Below are 20658 nucleotides of genomic sequence, written 5' to 3' on the forward strand. Positions count from 1 at the left end.
CTCCTATCATGCAGACTTTTATGTCATTATGTCAATTCCATAACAAATGCCCTAAGTGTAGTTTGATGAAAGTATCTGTGCACGATTTTGAAGAGCAGTTAATTAAATTCAACCTTCCTAGCAGTTACAAGATTTGTATTGTCGGGTGGAACATAATAATGAGTGAAATATAAAACTGCCTCAGAGTGAATCAAAAGGAATTTTCATCAACAAAACCTCATGGGGCAGGAGCCAGCATTTCTAATTGATTGGTCATTCATAACATAAATCACCACCTTCCCCAAAGAGAAAACTGGCCACCAGAGTGGAAAATAAGAAACGTGACTACAGGCCAGGTGGTGGTGGCACACACCTTTAATTCCAGCACTCAAGAGGCAGAGCTAGGCGGATCTCCATGAGTTTGAGGCCAGCCTGGGCTACAGAGTGAGTTCCAGGAAAGGCGCAATGCTACACAGAGAAACCCTGTCTTGAAAAACCAAAAATAGAAAGAAAGAAAGAAAGAAAGAAAGAAAGAAAGAAAGAAAGAAAGAAAGAAAGGAAGGAAGGAAGGAAGGAAGGAAGGAAGGAAGGAAGGAAGAAAGAAAGAAAGAAAGAAAGAAAGAAAGAAAGAAAGAAAGAAAGAAGTGTGACTACAAAATAACAAAATAATTAGGCCAACTATCCTGTCACACAGAAAAGTTTCTGCTTGTCTAACTCACTGATAAGTTCAAGCTATAAACCAAATAAGTCACCTTTCTTTCCAGGCCTTAATGGTTATCACCTGATGACAGGGATCTTCCAGCTCTCTTTATAGACCAACTTGTTTCTATTGCTTCAAAAAATCTGGAAAGCAATGACCTTTTCCAAAAGAATATGGTCCCTCTACAGTAATACTATAATATTCAAAAGGACTTAAAATAAGGCTGATCTAAAATACTAAATGCTTTGCTAAATTTAAAAAAAAATCCCCCTTTACTTCAGTTCATTAAAAGTGAGTTTACATGATGTACAAACATCCTTTCCATGACTAACACATAATTGTTTCTCAATAAACCATTTTCTTCCTCTAAAGAAATCTAGGGCCAAGCGGTGGTGGTGCATTCCTTTAATCCCAGCACTCAGGAGGCAGAGGCAGGTGGATCTCTGTGAGTTCGAGGCCAGTGTGGTCTCCAAAGTGAGTTCCAGGAAAGGTGCTAAGCTACACAGAGAAACCCTGTCTCGAAAAAAAATGAAAAAACAAAAACAAACAAAAAAGAAATCTAGAAACAAAATCACTGTTTTTAGATAGAAGCATGTATGGGACCTTTTTAAATGAATAGATAACCATGCCATCTATTCTGCATTTAGTAAGCCCCTATGGGTATGTATCGGGCTCTATATTGGTATGCAAATATGAGATAAGCTAAGGAAATCTCATATTTGAATTGCACTGCATTTAGTGTTGAAAACATAGAAAAAGGATGTCTCCTGTCTTGAGATGCTCCCAACATAGCAGGGGAGCCAGAAAGATTCAGATGATTAAAATTATGAGTAAATCATAATCACAGTTATTTGGATTAAAAGGGGATTCTAGGTGATACAAACCTGTCACTGACATTCAACACCAGACCACATCCCTAAAAATAGACTTCATTTAGAGTGGTAGTCCAGTTCTATTCCTGGTCATTAAAGACTTGAGTCGTGTTTCTAGTGTCTCTAGAACATCTATTGACCATCTAGTTCATAAATCAAGTTCAGATAAGCTGGATCTTTTGAATTGTGTGATTCTTAATGAGACTTGAAGGTCTGACTACATGAAGCAATGAAGAATTTCTTAATAAGTCAGACATCACAATATGCATCAGTTCCATCCTATTGGATAAGTCATTTGTGCATCAATAAAGGTCCATTTCTTTACCTAGAACTGTCATTTCATGTGGTCTGCAAGCTTAGTGCTCAGGTTTGTCTAGTCCAATGGACAAGCTGCCATATCAGAGTAGTTCCATAGTCTCCTACTGGTACTAAGCAATCCCCTTCTTTTAAAACAAAATTCCCAAAGCCTTGTTACCAATTTTTTCCTTGGCAGTATAACCCCAATACTGTCCTTGACTTATTTGTTAGCTTATAATTTTCTAGAAATGAAGGGAAACGTATTTTGACAGTTAATCCTAAGAAAACAAAACAAATTATTATTTTTTTTGAAGACTGTGACCCTTACTTAGGAAGTGAAATTTTCAGGTAGACTGACAGGCAGACAGTCAGTCTTTATTTGATATCTCTGAACTATAGAGCAGATAAGAAAATTTTTCAGTAGATGTGGCCTCTTATTTTCATAAGACTAGGCCTAGGCCCTAGAACCACTATAACATACATGGACTCTAACACAAGAATGCAGCTCTAGCATTCTATATTCCTGATCCCTTAAAGAAAACAAATTTTATCTGTCTTTGAATTATTTCTCCATTACCTGCATGCTCTCTGCTACCTGCCTATCCTTTGGTATATAGTTTAAATGAGGGGAACTGTAGAAGTCATAAATGGACAATCCTCTAAAAAATAAAAAATAGCTAAATTCACTATGGTTAGTAATTAATACAGCTTGGAGTTGGCAAAAGGACTCCATGGGTTAAGGTGCTTGGTGCACAAACCTCATGACTTGAGTTCAATCCCAAGATCTCATGGAGGAAGGATAGAATCAACTCCAGAAAAATGTCCTCTGACTTCCACACATACCTGCATTCATAGATTCATATCACACACACTGAATAATAAATAAATAATTTTACATGTTAATAAATCTAGACTGCACTGTGATATTCACTACATGTCAGGCATTACTTAGATCTCATTTAATCATCTAAATAGTTCTGAAAGATAGGTACTTCTGATATTTCCCATTTTACAGATTAGGACTACTGAGTCATGTTGTAAAAATCCAATTATTTTCAAATATTGGAAATATAAAGATAAGACACAATGATGGCCCCCAAGAAACTTATATTGAAGAAGAAAGCATTAACCTAGTTCAGCCTAAAGTATACTCTAAAGAAGGGAATACTGGGCTGGAGGGATGGCTCAGAGGTTGGGAACATTAACTGTTCTTCCAGAGGTCCCGGGTTCAACTTCCAATGCCCACATGGCAGCTGACAATTGCCTGTAACTCCAAGATCTGATACCCGAACACAGACATACATGCACATAAAGTAAAAATAATTTTTTTTAAAAAAAGAAGGGAATACTAGAAATGTCATGTCTTTGAAAGACTGGTTATAGATGTTTCACTGCATTATACAGGTTATGAAGACTTGATCTGCCATATGGAATTCAATGACATGAACTGAAAATTCTCAAAATATTTTATCCTAGAGAGCTAGGATATAAAAGCTAGTGTAACTTTCTGACTTTTGCCTTTTTTACCAGGTGCAAGTACAAGGAATGACTGGAAACATCCAATTCGATACTTACGGACGTAGGACAAATTATACCATTGATGTGTATGAAATGAAAGTCTCAGGCTCTCGAAAAGTAAGTAACAAAAACAGACAGTAAAAGAAATGTCTCTCCAAATATGAGAGCATTCCCACAGAAGAGAATATGTGGGAAATACACAAAGAAAAGCCTAACTTGGTGATTTTTTTCTTTCCATCTGCTGAGGAGCATAGATAAGATACATTGAGTTTTGTAATCAGAATGATCCAGCTACATGTTTTTAAAGGAGGGTGACCTTCTGAGTCTAGTCATATAAAAGCAGTAGACTAACAGTTTTCTGAATAAAGGGAAGGAATCACCAACTTTATAGCATGCTATTAAACAGAATTTTCTAAAGCACATACGATTTTTAGCAAAGAAAAATGAAAAATAGGTCTCTTTCCATTTGGCCAGCCCACCACAAGAAAAACTTGGGGCAAAATACCTTTCTCTGTAGCTGAATTTTATATGGCCAGCTGGCTTCTATCTTACTAGCAGTTGAGTTAGACATAAAGGGGATTTCATAGCCATATGATAAACTCTTAGACTATAAACTATCTTGTGTTACATCTACAGACTACTAACTAGCTTTCTACTCTTATAGATCTGCATTCTGAAGTTCCAAACATTTTTCTGCTATAGAAAATTTAACGGTAGAAAAAGTGATCATCACAGGGTGGGCTAAAGTATTTTGCAGAATGTCAGTAAAGGTAAGGCAAGAAAAGGAATCCTCAAGATAAAGAAACAATAGTATCCCTCTGTGTGTATCCTTTGCGTCCTGAGGGCAGTAACAGATAGAAGCAGAGTATCAATCCTTGTAAATCTCAAACTATTTGAAGTCCACTTAGTATTTTTTGAGAAAAAAATAGGCATCCAGGTCAAATTCTGTTCTTTCTAGGCTGGTTACTGGAATGAGTATGAAAGGTTTGTGCCCTTCTCAGATCAGCAAATCAGCAATGACAGTTCATCCTCAGAGAACCGGACCATCGTAGTGACTACCATTCTGGTAAGTGTGAACATACAATAAGTAGACTTTCTCAACAACATTCTAAAAGTATTATTCAGTTCTAAGAACCTTTATCAGTTCTAAAAATATTTTCAGCCAGTGTTGAGTTCATGCATGCAAAAGTTCTAACACGACAGCTGTTCAGGAACCTCAAGCACCTCTTCATGATCAACAGAATGTCACAATACACAATGGAATTGTATTCATCTATAAAGACATACTAAATTATAGAATTTCCAAAGTTTGCAGAACTGGACAAATATTATATTAAGTAGTATGACTGAGGCTCCGAAAAACAAACACTACTACATGTTCTCACTCATGCAGATGTTAATTTCCAATTATTAAGTATGGGCATTTAAATAGTAGTAAGTATAAGTAAATGACCAAGAAACTAGATGGTGGGTTCACAAAAGCAAAGAGACATCAATGGGTGGTGGTGGGAAGAGAAACTAAGCACACGTGTTATCAACATGGAAGAAAAAGTACTGGAGACGAAAGGGAACAGGGGGGATGGAGGTAGGTGTAGAGGGAAATGAAGAGGTGGAGAATTGGCCCAGAGCTGAGTATGTGTGAAGGTTCCTTCAGAAAATCAAAAGGAAGAAAGAAAAGGTGGAGGAGATGGCTCAGTGGGTAAAGTTGTTTGCCACCAAGCCTGATGACCTGAAATTAATGGTTTTCCAAAAGCTACTTTTAAATGAAGTACATACCTCAGTTAAAAACAAGTATGACATTTAAATAGTATGGACCAATTACTCTCCTTCACCTTATCCTAGGAACTGTAAATAGTCCCACAGATGAAAAAGAGGGTGAGCCAAACATTCCAGCTTCACAACAATCAGCATTTCTCTATGGCCTACCAGAGCTGGCTATACCTTCTACCTGATACATCCTTAGAAATCAAAGGCAGTTAGTTCATCTTTACGTACTGAAGAAGATAGCACATCCCAATTCAACTAAATCAAAAGACTTTGTTGGTGAAAATGAGTCCCACTTTCAAACTTTAGGGAAAAAACTTAAATGTTTCCCTACTTCATTAAATTATCTGTTAAGGGCTCCAAGGAATACATGGCTCCATGAATAGTTGAATGAGGCTCCCTCCTTATTTGGTTGAAATTTTAAAAAATCGTTTCCATACACTAAGCTTCAATAGCAACAGAGGTAGAAATTGCTTCCTGTTGCATTTACTATCTCTTAGAGAAATACATGGATAGGAGTAATCTTTTGTTCTCTTTTCTACCCCAAAGGAATCACCATATGTAATGTATAAAAAGAACCATGAGCAATTGGAAGGAAATGAGCGCTATGAAGGCTATTGTGTTGATTTAGCCTATGAAATAGCCAAACATGTAAGGATCAAATACAAATTATCCATAGTCGGGGATGGGAAATATGGAGCACGGGATCCAGAGACTAAAATATGGAATGGCATGGTTGGGGAACTTGTCTATGGAGTAAGTATTTTCAGTTCCATTGTTACTTATTTCTATGCTTTTCAATTAACAAGAAAATGAGGGATCTAATGTTCAAGCTTAAGACTAAGCCAATTTCAGAGTTTCATGAGTCTGTAAAAAGAAATAATTTCTCAGGAAAGGTAGACTATCAATACCATCCTTTGAGCAACAGGGTTATTTTATGAAAAAGAAAATAGAACTGAGGGAAGTTACTCAGCCTCATTAAGCACAGCCTGTCCTCTACATAGAGTCTATTCCTTCTGTATTTCACTGACTGAGGTATCAGAACCACCTACCTGTGTAGTTGCCTTAGTAGTATCACCATCTTTCCTCATCGGTCCCCTCATGTCTAATGAACCAGTATGCACTATGAATTCTACTAAGTCTCTCAAATCTAAATGTACTCTTCATCCCAACCAACAACATTACCACCTTAGTTAAGATTCGTACCATTGTTTACCATTTAACTATATCCCTACCTCTAGTTTTACACTAGCAAATCAGATCCACATTACAGCAATTTCCCACTTTAAAAATCAGGATCAAACTTTAAGAAGGCTACAGTGGTATCTTCATAGCTCCTCAGTGACTTAGTTTTAAACCGTTTGGTCTCAGGGACAATCAGATATTAGGCAAACCAATGAGGCATATGAGGATAAGTACAATTGACCACCAGAATTGCCCATTGGGTAAACCAATCTCTAACAAGGGTGCAGATGGTGGCAGGAGATATTTACTTCTAGTAAACAATAACCACTTGCAGTGATTGGTACCTGTACGGACAACAGATACTGAGAAGACAAATGAATTGGGTGGGGGCGTGTTGTTGCTGAGAAGCCATAGCTTCTAAGAAGCAAGCATCCATGTATCTATTGGACCAAAGATCAGGAAAATGACTCCTGTGATAGCCAGTACAAAATAGGGTGTCACTCTTCAAGCATAGAGACTACCAGGGTCACTCAATATGTTTTTTTAATAGGCCATTGGAAACCAGCATAAAGGAAGGAGCTTATTTCTAAAAATAAGGACACAGAATAGGAACTAAGGCTTAAAATGAGGCTGGGCCCCAGGTATCAAAACTGGGACACTGTCCTCTTGCCAGACAAACAGTACAGTAACCTGAACACCCGCCTCCATCTGTGGGGCTGGAGCCAATCACCACCTGTCTCAGATCAAGGTTGGCCCTGGGAACTGGGGCAGGACTGAGTTGCAGATGAAACACAAGTGAGTTCAGAGATGAGAAAGAGGTTTTCTACTTCAAGAGAGGGGCAGACAACCCAATTGATTTCTGAAGACCCTGAGACTCAACCATTATGACGTAGCACTAGTCTCTTCCTTTCCAAGTGACAATGTTTTCTCTTTCTTGTCCCTTTTCCCCAACACTCAAAAGGTAGTGTCATGTCTACAGCTCTCCATGTACTTAGTTCATAATCTTACACATAGGGATGCTTCACTTTTTCTTCTTATGAATCAAGACTACAATAATGGTTGACAAAGGTTCATTAATCTGAGCTCACGGTGGGAAAAATAAGGTAATATTTTTTGTTATTATTAGCCAGCATTTATAGAGTGTTCACTGGCTGCTACCTACTGTGCAAGCATTATGTACCTTAATCCTCACAACATGCATTTAAAGAAGTTCCATTAGTAACCTCATTCTACGTGTGAGAATGTTTAAGCTAAGAATTGAAGTCACTTTCCAGAGAGCAAATATCCTGTAGGGCCTGTCTTTGTTGTTGTTCAAGCTGCTATAAGAAAGTATATTAAGCTAGTGGCTCATAAACAACATATATTGATTTTTTTCACCATTCTAGAGGCTGGGAAGTTCATTATCAAAGATTCCATTGTCTAGTAATGATGAACTTTTTGAGTCATAAATTGTAGCTGCTTGTAGCATCTTCACATTAGGGAAAGAGCAATTGGTCTCTGAAGCCTCTCATATCAGAGCACTAAGCCTATTCATGAAGGCTCTGCTTCATGGACTAATCACTTCCTAAATGACCCATTTCTTAATAACATTACCTTACAGATTAGAATTTCAACATATGAAGAGGAGTACAAACATTCTGACCATAGCAAGAGCACAGTGACTTGAATCTATGAAGTTCTTGTTCTTTTAATCAGTTCACTATACTATCCCATAGCTAAAAGTGTTGTTTCAGGCCCATTCCATCTGGAATAATAGTTGAAATTTATTATAAAAGGCACCTGGTGCCTTAGTCATTCTGGAGAGAAGTTACTGAGGCTTTAGTAGCATGGCAAGAAATTGAGGGTGTCAATTTCTACTGCTCCAGTTATCTGATGTGATCGAGTCCATAAGTTCACAAGACCATCAAAACAGAATGGCCAGAGCTCTGTAGTGTCTCCACTGGAAATAGACCAGTGCCCCTCCTAGCATTCAGCAAGACATGGTCATGTAGGATAAGAGATTTCCTGACATTGTTCAGAGGAAGTGCAATTCTCTTGTGGCGTTTTGCTTTCTCCTCTATGATGTCCTCCTTGCTGCATGGTTTAATCTCTACACATCCCTTTCTCTTTCCACTTCATCTATTTGTCAGTGAGGGAATCTGAGAAGCACAGAGTTCTTTGTTTAGTAATTCAGACCTCATCTCGATTTTGAAAAGGTGAGATTTCTGGAGCAACCTTTCTCTCATTCCCCTGCTGCTCTAGGGAGAGTGTTCCTTTCTGCCAGAGAAGGCTCTTAAAGGAACATCCTCTCCCCTCTCCTGACCTAGAAGAAGTCTCTGATGTTTTCTGAGCTGAATAATACAAAGTCATTCTGGAGAGCTGACAGCAAACCAATCCACTGAAGTGGACTGTCAAACTCCACTTTCCTCTAAAACCTGGGAATATAGAAACTAGGCTTTCCTGTCATGCTTGGAGGAAAAGCTTGCTGTCAGAGATATCATAAGCTAAATGTGCCCTCAACTTCATGTAGAAGTTTTAATCTTTTGGCATTAGAAAGTTTTCAATGTCTTTGTTCATGATAGAAATGGAGGAAAAAGTGAAAACACAGGCTTGCATTTCCGGCAGACCTGACCTCATGTGGTTTGTAAGTTGTTTCAGAAGAAGAAAGGAGGGGAAACCCTCTGATGCTTTCCCAGAGTGCTTAGTGGACAAAAACATGGAGAACAGGGAACAACTATTTGCATTTAGCATGAAAACTACACAGATAGGCACTGTTTTATCTTTCTGGTGCTGTCTCTTACGCCTTTTGTATGTAGTATGGATCAGAGCAGGAAAATGATGAAGGAAGGCAGAGCTGAAGAAAGCTTTGCCAAAGACATTTCTGTATCTGCCATGAAGTCCCAAGAAAAAGTCAAAAGGAATTAAATTTGTTAAAGAATAAAAAAGTCAATTAGTCTCTTTTCAGATGATTCCTGAATGGTTTTTTTTTTCCTCTAAAGAAATTCAAATCAAAGTTGATGTTGGGGCACCTTGTATCTCTAAGAAGGTTATTTTTGAAACAAACGTCAGCAGCATACAATGTGCCCCATTACGTAAGTCCTTCAGTACATTGTGGTCTTGAAACTGTCCACCTGCTTTCAGCAATTTTGATTTTGAGCTAGATTTCTGTAACACTGCCACATAATAATCATTCCAGCTCAAATGGCTCACACACCACCAGTTTTTACTGCTCCCAAGTAGCAAATGTTTTAAGAGGGCATTCTCAAAGAACATTCTGTGGCTATCAGGATTCTTAAATATTCCTTAGCCAAACATCTAATTCATTTTTACAGACTAGGAAATCCACCAGGGACTAAACATTAGCATTGCCCACTGAGTAAACCAAAAAAATTGAAGCTTCATGGAGGACAAGAGTGACAGGAATTTCTAAGGGAAGATGGATGATGGCAAATTTTGACGCTATCACAACAATCACAGTTTGGCAACTCAAATGCCAGTCCGCCTGGCCTAGTGCTTTTGTCCACTGGTTTACACTGGCTCAGTTCACGAAGTTTGTCAGCTTATGAGTATCTTGATGTTATTTCAGTCAGATATGCCATTTCCGCCTGGCTTTGGGGTATAGGGCTTATATTCTAGCTGCATTATGTGCTATTCCAACCAAGACACCCATCGCATTTCTATGTGCCCTCTAGGACAATGCAATATAAATCTCTAGTTATCTCTTGAAATATTTAAAAATACAATGTAAATAGCTGGGAGGCCCTGTCCTCAGAGAAGATATATGACCTAACAAGTTTTTTTTAAGGCAAGAAATGGGCTAGAAGGAAATTGGAGCCCCAGTTATGAAAAGGACACCTCCCAGTGGGCCACTGCCACATTCCTTATGTTCTTAGCACCCAGAACTAAGAATAAAGAATATGTGGGATTGCTTTTGGTAAAGGCCAGGAAAGATATTATCCATATTTATTCATACTACCTAGAAAACAGCAGAATGCTCAGGAATGGAGATGGGAATTGGCATATGCTGATTCTGGATCGCAGTCCTTGGGTGTCCTAGAATACTTCACACACCTAGGGGAAATGGAAACTCAACAGATATTACTTACACTGACATTTCTTTTCCTATAAGAAATTACCTTGGATTGTCACTATCCTAAGATAGATTTATTTTCCATTAATAAAGGCAAAATGCCAATCTGTCCGTCCAGTTAAAGGCAGAGAAGCAAGGATCCAGTAACAGAAGCCATACATCCACTTCTAGTCTTCTGATTGCACTGGGCTCTGGCAGAAAGGACTGATGATTTGGTAAAAGTGTTCCTCTACTGAAAGGACACATAGGCTCAAGGGAAGAGCATTAATGATACATTGAAGTCTGCTATTCTCAGCATAGGGGCGGGGAAATATTTCCAACCAAATTTAGCATCGCACGGCCTTCATCCAACTCCCAGGTTGCCCGTTTATCTTCACTGGGTCTTTAAATTCCACAGCTCCCCAAGGACAAGGAGTCCAAATCAATAGACCCATACTGGGACATCTGTTCTGGATAAAGAAATGAGGAGATCCTGTTGTGACCCTGCTTGTTGTTGCACTGATTTAAATAGGTCTCATCCCTTTATCCAGATCTTAACAACTGCAGACAACAAATATCTCATAGAGTACAGCCAATAAAGCAGTTTAATCCCTGCCTCCAACACACAGCAATTGTATTCCTATTGTCCAGCTTAATTCTGCTGCACTCATTTAAATTTCTGGAGGAAATGCCTGCCCAAGGCCACTAGAGCTTTATGCTTGATTCAGGGAGCAGGGAGCAGATCATGTCCACTTCTCTTAGGTAGCCTACAGTATGGTCTGTAGGACCCACCTCCTCCTTTTCCTCTTGCTATCAGAAAGTGCTTTGAAACAATGGCTGAGGAGCTCCTGCTCAAACATAATCTCCAAATGGGTTTCAAATTTTATATCAGCTAATCAGATGAAAATACTTTAAGATGTAACAAGCCTTCCAGCTCAAACAATTTGTAAAATTACACTTAAACTAAATGTCATCTCTGCTTAAAGCATGTCAGCTTCTTAAGTATGTGGTCCATGTGCACAGGGGCCTGTTGGGGTTCAGATTTTATGAAACTTACAACTTTGGCCACCTACCTATGAAAACGATTATAAATCCCCTCAAGCTAAACCCCTCCAATAATGCAGTTGCTTGGGTTTGCCACTGGTTATGTGGGGAAAAAAATCAAACCTAATTTAGCGTGTTTACTGAGCCCACACAGCCATTCTTACACTGCTTGATTAAAATCCTTTAAGTAGTCAAAATGAAAGTTAAAACACTAGTAGAGTCTCACCCTGAGTTCTTACCATTTGCTGGTTTTCATCAGTCACCTGGGGCACCCTCATACGGAGCACTTACCCACCTAGGGTTCTAAGAGTGACTTTCCAGCTGCTATAACCAGCACTGGCTTGATGACAAAGGGCTGCTGGAGTGGTTCAGGACACCAAAAGAGAGACACTTGTTATTAAGCCAGAAGCTTACCTGCTCCATAGTCCCAGCCATAATTCTTCATGCTTGTCTCTAGTCACAGCTGAGTTGCATTAAGAACAGATAGTAAGGAAGGAATTTCATGGTGGTGGGATTTGATCCAAACATGTTAGATGCATGTATGCATATTAAGTACAAATATTTTAAAAGAGGAATTTCATTTGGGTGGTTGCCTTTTTAGGTTTTCTTTGGCATCAGTCTCTGAAATCTTTTAATTTCCTATAAAGTACCCTCCCTTGTCTATATGCCATGGCAGTCCCAGAAGAGCTAACTAAGGATTTTTGGACACTTATTAGTAATCTCTTTCTCTACATTCCCATTGATAATCAAGCTGATTGTTTCATAGACATTATGGCAGGCAGGTCATAAGCTCTGAAATAACCCACTATCACAGATGTGTTTTATAATGTGCAGGAAGGGATAGTGGTAGGAGAGGGCAAAAGCTTCTCTAAAGCTGGCTCTGAGCTGATGTGCCAGTTCTGTGACTTGTCTCTCACCAAGGATAAAAGAGAAAAGGAAGAACTGCTCAGTCTCCCACATCTTACTGTCCTATGCTCAATCAGCAGCTCTCTTACCTTCTGTCGGTTGATCCTTATTCTAGCTACTTGCTGCTCTCCCTTTGTCTTTTTCAGACTCTAGGTCTTTATTAAGGGTTCTTAAGGAGACATTGGAAATTCTTGTTTTGGAACCCGATCACATCATCAGTGAGAGTTAAGTGAACCCAGATTTAACATTATCTTCTATTGGGGCAGTACATATACATATACATATACTGCTTTCTTTGAAAAAGCTCCTGAGATCCCAGCACTTACTAGACTGAGACAGGAGGATCACCACAAATTTAAGGCCAGCCTGCAGTAGCCTGGGCTGCATAGTAACATGCTGTCTCATAAGAGGAAAAAAATGGAAAGAAAAGACTGCCCAGAAAGACTTCAGAAAATTAAAAATGCTAGGTTGAGGGAAAGAGGCAAGTACCAGAGAGGAACAGATTTGCTCTGCTGTTTGCTTGTGATTCAAAAGTACTTTAAACTCAGAATGGCCTCCTTGGGGAATCTGTTCTCTTGCTAAAGTTCCTAGGAACTAGATAATAAAATGTCATTCCTTCTCTGTCTAGCCATCTCTTGTTAGTGTGTTTAGTGGTGCTTACCATGTGGTGGGTGCTGCAGTTCCTGAGTTAGCTTTGTCTTCTGGGGGGGGGGGTTCCATAGGGGTATTTTTTGGTTTGTTTTTGTATTACAACTGTTATCTCCTTTTTCTTTCTTTCTTTTTGAGATGATAATATAATTACATCAATTTCCGGTCTCTTTCCTCCCACCAAACTCTCCCAAATATAGGGTGGAGATCAAGTGCCTCGATCTTCAGAAAAGAGCTCATTTCCCTAAAATCCAGTCCAAATAAAGTGGTTTTTTTTTAATACAAATACCCTTTTACTACTACCTTCAAAGACAGAAAAAAATAGCAATTCCTCCTAGAAGGATCAAGTCTTTCAAGATTAAAAAAGGAGAGAAAGAACTAGTTAAATTAAGTAATTAAATTCAAATGAGTTCAAATGCGAACTTACACTAGATGCGTATTTGTATCCTCTGGGCAGGAGGCAGAATTGTGTTGGCAGTGAGAGGAGGCACCTTTTTGTATGAATTCTCTTGGCATGACAAAACTCTAGCTGATTCAAGCTGCCTTTGCCAAAAAACACCGGCTAGCTTTCTGGCCAATTCCATGCTTATGAGCAGCCTTTGTTCCTATGACCAGGTGTAGTCCTCAGCCAAAGGATAAAATAAGAAAAATTTGTCATTGGCTCCAATCTCATCTTCAATGTGAAACTTAAGATTAAGGAGTTAACTGCAATATGATGAGAGTTGAAGTCATAATAAAGGACAGAACCTTGAATGATCTGTCTTATTCCACAAACCTTCAGTGATTACCTCCTAAACCAAACACTTCTGGAAAGACAAAATATACCTTGGTGGAGAATGAAAACTAGGAAGAAAAAATAGGCCAAAAATATCATACAAATAGGAAGAGAGCCTGTTGTCTTAAGTGTCACAGAGCCAAAGGAAAGAGTATGTAATACAAAAGTCCAGTAATATTACATGAGCAGTTGATGTCTGACAGGATGTGTTTGAGTCTGGCAACCAAGCTTACAGTTCAAGAAATAATTTCCATAAATCAGAGGGACTACAAATTAGGTACTAAGATGAAAGTACTGTTTTAGTTCAGAGATAAATGAAGTCATAGTTTCAAGATCATTGACAGTGGTGGATAGAAGTGCAATATGGGTAGAATGGATTAAAAAACGGAAGGGGTGTTATTTGATAAACAGAACTGCCTATGATTTCAACTGAATAGGTATTGTATGGCTTTCCCTGGGAAGAAATGAACAAATGGCTACTCATTCCCACTACAGCACCAATGACAGGCCAAAGCAACAAGTCCACCAACGTCCATATTGGCAAAGCAAAGATTTTATTGGGATTACCTACAGAAGTGTGGGTGAGGGGGCATTTATAGAAACATGGATAACTCAGAAGAGCTACAATCATCAAAACGCTCACTAATTGCAGATCAAAATGTTATAGTATATAGTATACAAGTGTCATTTGAAAGAAAGGATGCTGGTTAAGAGAGTGGATATGAATTTCACTGCCAGAGGTCAAATCTCAGCCTCTATTTCTCTTGTAGTATTCAGTGGAAGCCTTTGGTAATGCCGTGTCTGTTAAAATATACATCATTTGAAGAGAGAATGGTAATTGTACTAACCTTAAGGTTGCTAGGAAAATGAAGCAAAATAATATGTATAAAATGCTTGCCACTGTGCCTCATACAGAGCAAGCACTTCAGAAGTGTGAGCAACTGTTCATCACCTGTATTTCCCCTTAAATAAGGAGCACTTCTCAACCGCTTTGAGTTGCCCTATACAATTCACCAAAGTAAAGAACATTTTTTGGTAAATATACTCTAGTTCAAACTTCATAATTCTTTTTCCCTCTCTCCCCACAGGTAGGGGTATTGAAACATAACTATATTTATCTCAGAAAAAACTGAACGTAATTGGTAATTTACTACATATCTGATATACCATACTTAAGCTGTCCCCTAGCCACATACATTTTCCTACATGTACATTTTAAAGGCTGTTTTTTACACTAAAACCTACTAGCATGCTAAAGGAGCAGTTGTAGAAATAATAAGTACAGAAAATCCTAATGCCTTATTTTCCTGAGATTAATATAAAAAGGTGGCATGCCTTTACATGAGTTAATTATTCAGTGCACTGCTAACATTTATTTATCAATCTGACATGTGTAAATGTTGTACTTGCATTTATCACCATCAAAGATAGCTTACTTGATGAATTAATATATATTCTAATAGCTGTTTTTTTCCTTGTTTCTCCCATTCAGAAATATTGCAGGTTTTCATGTATTATGTTCAATAATCAGCAACTATTTAAGGAATATACATTTTTAATATAGAATCTACTGCAATAATAGATATAAAACCAAAAGACTGGGTCCCTATCTTCAAATGATGTATATTTTAATAGACAAGGCAGTAACCAAGACTTATACTGAATAATACAAGGGGAAAGAAAGAAAATATAAGAAATGAAAGTTATTGTGCACAGTGCACAAAAAATTCCAGTCAAATAACGGAGATAGACATAAGAACATGAATATTAACATAAGAAAAGTTAAATTATGTATGTCATAAAGAAGTACAAGTTGAGGTGTGAGGTAGCAAAAAGAAATTATGGGGAAATGGAATTAGTTTCCCTAAGCCAATATGCTTGGGAGGACAAAAGACCAGGGCTTTTTCCTTATTTCACCATCAAACTAAAGCAATTTAGAACACATTGAATGGCTTTGCCTCTCTAATCTTAGCATTGACAAATTGGCTGGTTACAGTGAGTTAATATATTATATTTCAACCAAAAACGTTTGTTAAGTGACAAATGATGAAGGAAATGCTGTCTGTAAAAGCGCTATGTGTCTTTGTTTTTCAGAGAGCTGATATAGCTGTTGCTCCGCTCACTATAACATTGGTCCGTGAAGAAGTCATAGATTTTTCAAAGCCATTTATGAGCCTGGGAATCTCCATCATGATAAAGAAGCCTCAGAAATCAAAACCAGGCGTATTTTCGTTCCTGGATCCTTTAGCTTATGAAATCTGGATGTGCATTGTCTTTGCCTACATTGGAGTCAGTGTGGTTCTCTTCCTAGTCAGCAGATTTAGCCCTTACGAATGGCACTTGGAAGACAACAATGAAGAACCTCGTGACCCACAAAGCCCTCCTGATCCTCCGAATGAATTTGGAATATTTAACAGTCTTTGGTTTTCCTTGGGTGCTTTTATGCAACAAGGATGTGATATTTCTCCAAGGTTTGTTTGTGTGTAATACACAATACATGCTTGTATTTTGTGGTCATACTCCACTCATGTCCATCTGGTATTCACCTGCATCAACTTCAGAGTTCTTTCATTTAACATTCCATCCAATGACAAATTATCATCAAGCCATTTTGTTTGCTTATGTCTTTGAGGTGAGTGTGTCTCTGGTGATACTTTGAATGCCTAAGGTTTGCTACAGTGTTCATAAATACACAAACTCTGGATAAAATTAATTGGTGCATAATAGTACTATGAAATTTGCCTCATTAATTGAGCTGAAACATTTTCTCATTTGCCAAGAGACTGAGTCTACACAAAATGTGAAAGAACATTTCTTTAAAATCTTCCTGCCTTCCCTTATTAATATTGACTTTTTTGTTTTGCTCTCAGACTTCTTAGAATTATGTATCTACTCCAGTTTTTTAGCTAAAACTGTAAAATTTCTCCAAGAAAACAGCAGAAAATCAGTATGAATCTTAGTGATGTGGCCACATTCGAAAGTAGCCTGGCCATTTCTTATAAAGTTAGGCATAGAGTTAAAATGACACACAACAATTTTACTGTCTTTTGTACCCCCAAAGTAAAAAGTATGAATGTCCATAGTAGCTTTAGTTTTAAGAGACAAAAGATAGAAATAAAGCAAATGATCAACTGGTAAATGGATAAAAAAAATTGTGGCATATCCATTCAATGGAATACTATTCAGTTAAAAGAACAGAATACTGCTGCATAGTGACAGTTCACATGAACCTTGAAAACATGCCCAATGAAATAATTTAAACACAAAATGCCACATACCACTCAATTACATTTGTTGAACATCCCATAATAGATCATTCTGCTTGTCCCAGATAGTGAAATCTATAGTGAGAAAAAGGATAATTGGTGATAGCCAGAGTTTGAAGGGAGAGGAAAAAATGGTAACAAAGGGATTAGAGTCCAGCAAGTGTGTGGAGCAGAACATGTACAAAGTTTTTCTGTTTGTTTTTTAAAAGAAATATAGCACTAAAAAGCTGTTTGTCTGGATAAGATTTTGACACCACTAATATTGGCTTGTGGGACATATGCCTTACTTGTCTCATCCTTTTCCTAGCCCTGCTAGGACTGGACAAATGGACATGAAGGAGCTGATGGGGGGGATATGAAAATGCTCCAAAAATAGATTTTGATGATAGCTGCAGAACTCTAAATTTACTTAAATCATTGAACAAATATAATTCTGATGAATACTTATACTAGTGAGTTGTATTAGATGCAAACTTATCTCAGTAAAGCTATTGAAAATACTCAGCATGTTTTGATAACGTAGCTCAGTAGTGGAGAGCTTACCTGGGTTTAACCTCCAGGACCAGAAGAAATATTGAAGGTGAATGTCCTGAGCCTTACCAATGTATAGTAACTCACCTAATCACAAATAGTAGTGAATTCATACTTACACAGTATTATAACTGAATATTATATATTTATAATCTTCAAAATTTTTTGAGGGACTAGGAAAATGGCTCAGTGGATAAGAGCACTTATTGGGTAAACATGAGAACCTGAGTTCAATTAGCTAGCACCTACATAAAAAGCCAGGCATAACTTGCCTGCCTGTAACCCTGGCATTGTGGGGGAACAAGCAAATCCTGAGAACTCACACGCCAGCCAGCATAGGCTACATTTCAGGTTCAGTGAGAGACCCCATCTCAAGTCAATAATATGCAGAGAGATAAAGGAAGACACCAACGTTTTGCTCTGTCCTTTGCTTGTTAGCACACCCATGGACTCCCATGCATGCATCACATACATGCACCATACACATACAGCCCACCATACATATCACACACACACACACAAGCACACACACATACAAGCACATACACAAGGCACACACTAAAAATTATAAAACAAAACACTAACTTTGGCCAAACTAAATATTAATCCAAATACTGACAGGAGTCAATAATATAAATATACAGGGATTTTCAGTTAGAAATTAAAGACTTGGTGCTGGAAAGGTATTCCAACCAATAAAGTGCTTCTTTTGCAATCATGAGAACTTGAGTTCAATCCCCAGAACCCACATAAAAGCTAAGTATGGTGGTACTTGCTTCTAAAACCATCGCTGGGAAGGTAGACATTGGGTGATCCCTGGAGCTGACTGGCCAGCCAGTCTAGCCTAATTTGTAAACTATAGACTAATAATATACCCTATCTCAAAGGAGGAGGGGGACAGTGTTCCTGAAGATGACATTCAAGGTCTTTCCTACACACACAATTACAAGCACACACACACACACACACACACACACACACACACACACACACACACACACAAAGAATATAAGGAATCAAAATAATGAGACCATTTTTGACAGCATATCTCTTTGTGAGATTAGCCATTGAGAGTACTAAACACTTATAGTAAAACGTAACTGACTGGGTAGCCATCTTTGGCAGCTTTTTAAAATTGCTTATGTGGGGTTTTCAAGTCTCATGCATCCAAACTATGCTTTTTCCTTTTTTTTTTTTTTTTTTTTTTGTTAAAAAAATTCCACCCTAATCTTTTGGCTGGGTTCTTCAAATTACTTCATTTCCTCTTCCTTTTGTGTTCAGAATATGTCACTTTGTGATATCATCAGGGAGTTCATTTGATTTCCTAGTTTCTTTTTGGATTTTGTGAAATAGTCACTTCAAGAGACTATGGCCTCTGAATGAGTCTATAATTGAAAGATTTCTAACATGGCTGGTAATCTGTACTGAGACAATGCTGAAGAGTCATTAAGGCTGGAGATTTTCTTGGTTTCTGTAAGTCAATTTTCAAAACTACATTTGTGATATTCCCACTGGAGTGCTGCCTACTATGCTGCATACTCAAACAGGCCTCTTCACAAGCCGTTTTGACAAGTATTTATGCACATTACTTCATTAAATAAGAACTAAAGCTGATACTGAAAATGACAAGCTAGACCAGTTTGGGTTTTTGCCTTAATTTCTGGTAGCACAATTTAAGCTACAGCTTTTCCCTAGCCCTAAAATGTGGCAAACACCTTTTCTTTCCAAGGGACAGATTTTAGTATGCTGCTCAAGAGGTTGTCATATAGTACAATGGCTTCCAAATTTTTTAACATTACCCACAGTAAGAAATAGTTTTTCCATCTTGATTCACTATACATAAATGCATATAAGCAAAATTATACCAGACATTATCCTTAGAGTATGCCATGCATGCTAAGATTTTTCTGTCCTAGTGGATTGTTTTTAAAGCTGGTCATTGTTCAACACACTAAGGGCATGAAGCCCATAGAATACATGTCTAATGTAACAACTATTTTTTTTTATTATGCTTCTTAGTGAGAAATCATTACCTCCAGGAGCTTCATATGTTCTAACCTATGAGTGATCACTCCTCTGATACTATCTTTTGTGCCCTACAAAAGAATTTATCTCTTTAAATCTTTTATTAAACTATGCTTCTTAGCATATATATTATACACCAGTAAGAAAGAAACATTTTTCTCCTTGTCTTGAGAGCTCTACTGATTATATATCTGTGATCAACTGTGTATCAGCCCAGCCCACTGTAATATAGTTCTCTATCCGCAGATTTAGAAAGTCCTGGCAATAGTGTAGTTGCACTATAAGGGGTGCAGTTGCCTTTACTGTAAGCATCAGCATTGTACTCTGCTTAATGACCACACTCAGCGTCCAGACTTTCCAGAAAACCAAGAATGTGAGCATAGATGATACACTGTTACTTTCATCAAAACTGAAGTAAATCAAGGAATTATCCTTGAGATTCTATTTGAAAATAGAATCAACAAGTATTAGAATGGAAGGAAATGTCAGAGAAAAATCAGCACCATCTTCCCTGGACTCCCACTGTGTATGGACACATTATCTACCATCTCACCTGGATCTTAATCTTAACCACAGTGTAGGCATTGTGCTTACTTTTAAGTTGAAGAAAGTGGCTAAGGTTAAATAATTGGCCTAGTTACACTGACAATAACGGCTAGAACTCAAACCTAACTCCAATTCCCAAACCCTGTTCTTTCTACTGTATGCTGCTTTGTTCATATCATAGACTAGTCATTCCTCGAGAGCTGACACAAGGGAACACAACTTCACAGGGAGTTTTAAGAGCCAGCAGTACCATTGCTTCCACTACTTCATACTACCAATCTGAAGGGGCACTGTTGGCTTCCTGGCTCCCTTCGTGCTTACGTACCAGAACTGTTTTCCCATTTCTATCCCTAAAGAAATGCAGCACCCATTGTTAATGAAAGTGGGCAGCATTCATAATACTGCTGAGCATGTGCTCACTCAGAGCTTAAGGCTGCACAATCAGCAGTAAGGCATTATGAGGAAAACTGCTGTCATCATTCCATTGCCATTAAATACAGTTATTGACAGTTACCCTGAAGCTTAGAGATTCTTCATCAATATTAGGTTTGATA

The 20658-nt window shown here is 38.0% G+C and overlaps 1 protein-coding gene across 5 annotated transcripts in view; it reads left to right on the plus strand.

The window, feature by feature from the left end:
* The window catches only part of Gria3 (glutamate ionotropic receptor AMPA type subunit 3), a 277058-nt gene that overhangs the window by 193161 nt on the left and 63239 nt on the right, over window positions 1-20658 (plus strand). For all 5 annotated transcript variants that reach the window (XR_004943712.1, XM_036175082.1, XM_036175083.1 and 2 more), the window contains 4 exons: window positions 3379-3483; window positions 4325-4432; window positions 5680-5886; window positions 15831-16207. Coding sequence is in view for 4 of the 5 variants with exons in the window: in XM_036175082.1 (XP_036030975.1) it covers window positions 3379-3483; window positions 4325-4432; window positions 5680-5886; window positions 15831-16207 (797 nt within the window). In the remaining variant the exon portion in view is untranslated. The remainder of the gene's footprint in view (window positions 1-3378; window positions 3484-4324; window positions 4433-5679; window positions 5887-15830; window positions 16208-20658) is intronic.

The sequence above is a fragment of the Onychomys torridus genome, chromosome X, assembly GCF_903995425.1.
Source record: "Onychomys torridus chromosome X, mOncTor1.1, whole genome shotgun sequence".
Lineage (NCBI taxonomy): Eukaryota > Metazoa > Chordata > Mammalia > Rodentia > Cricetidae > Onychomys > Onychomys torridus.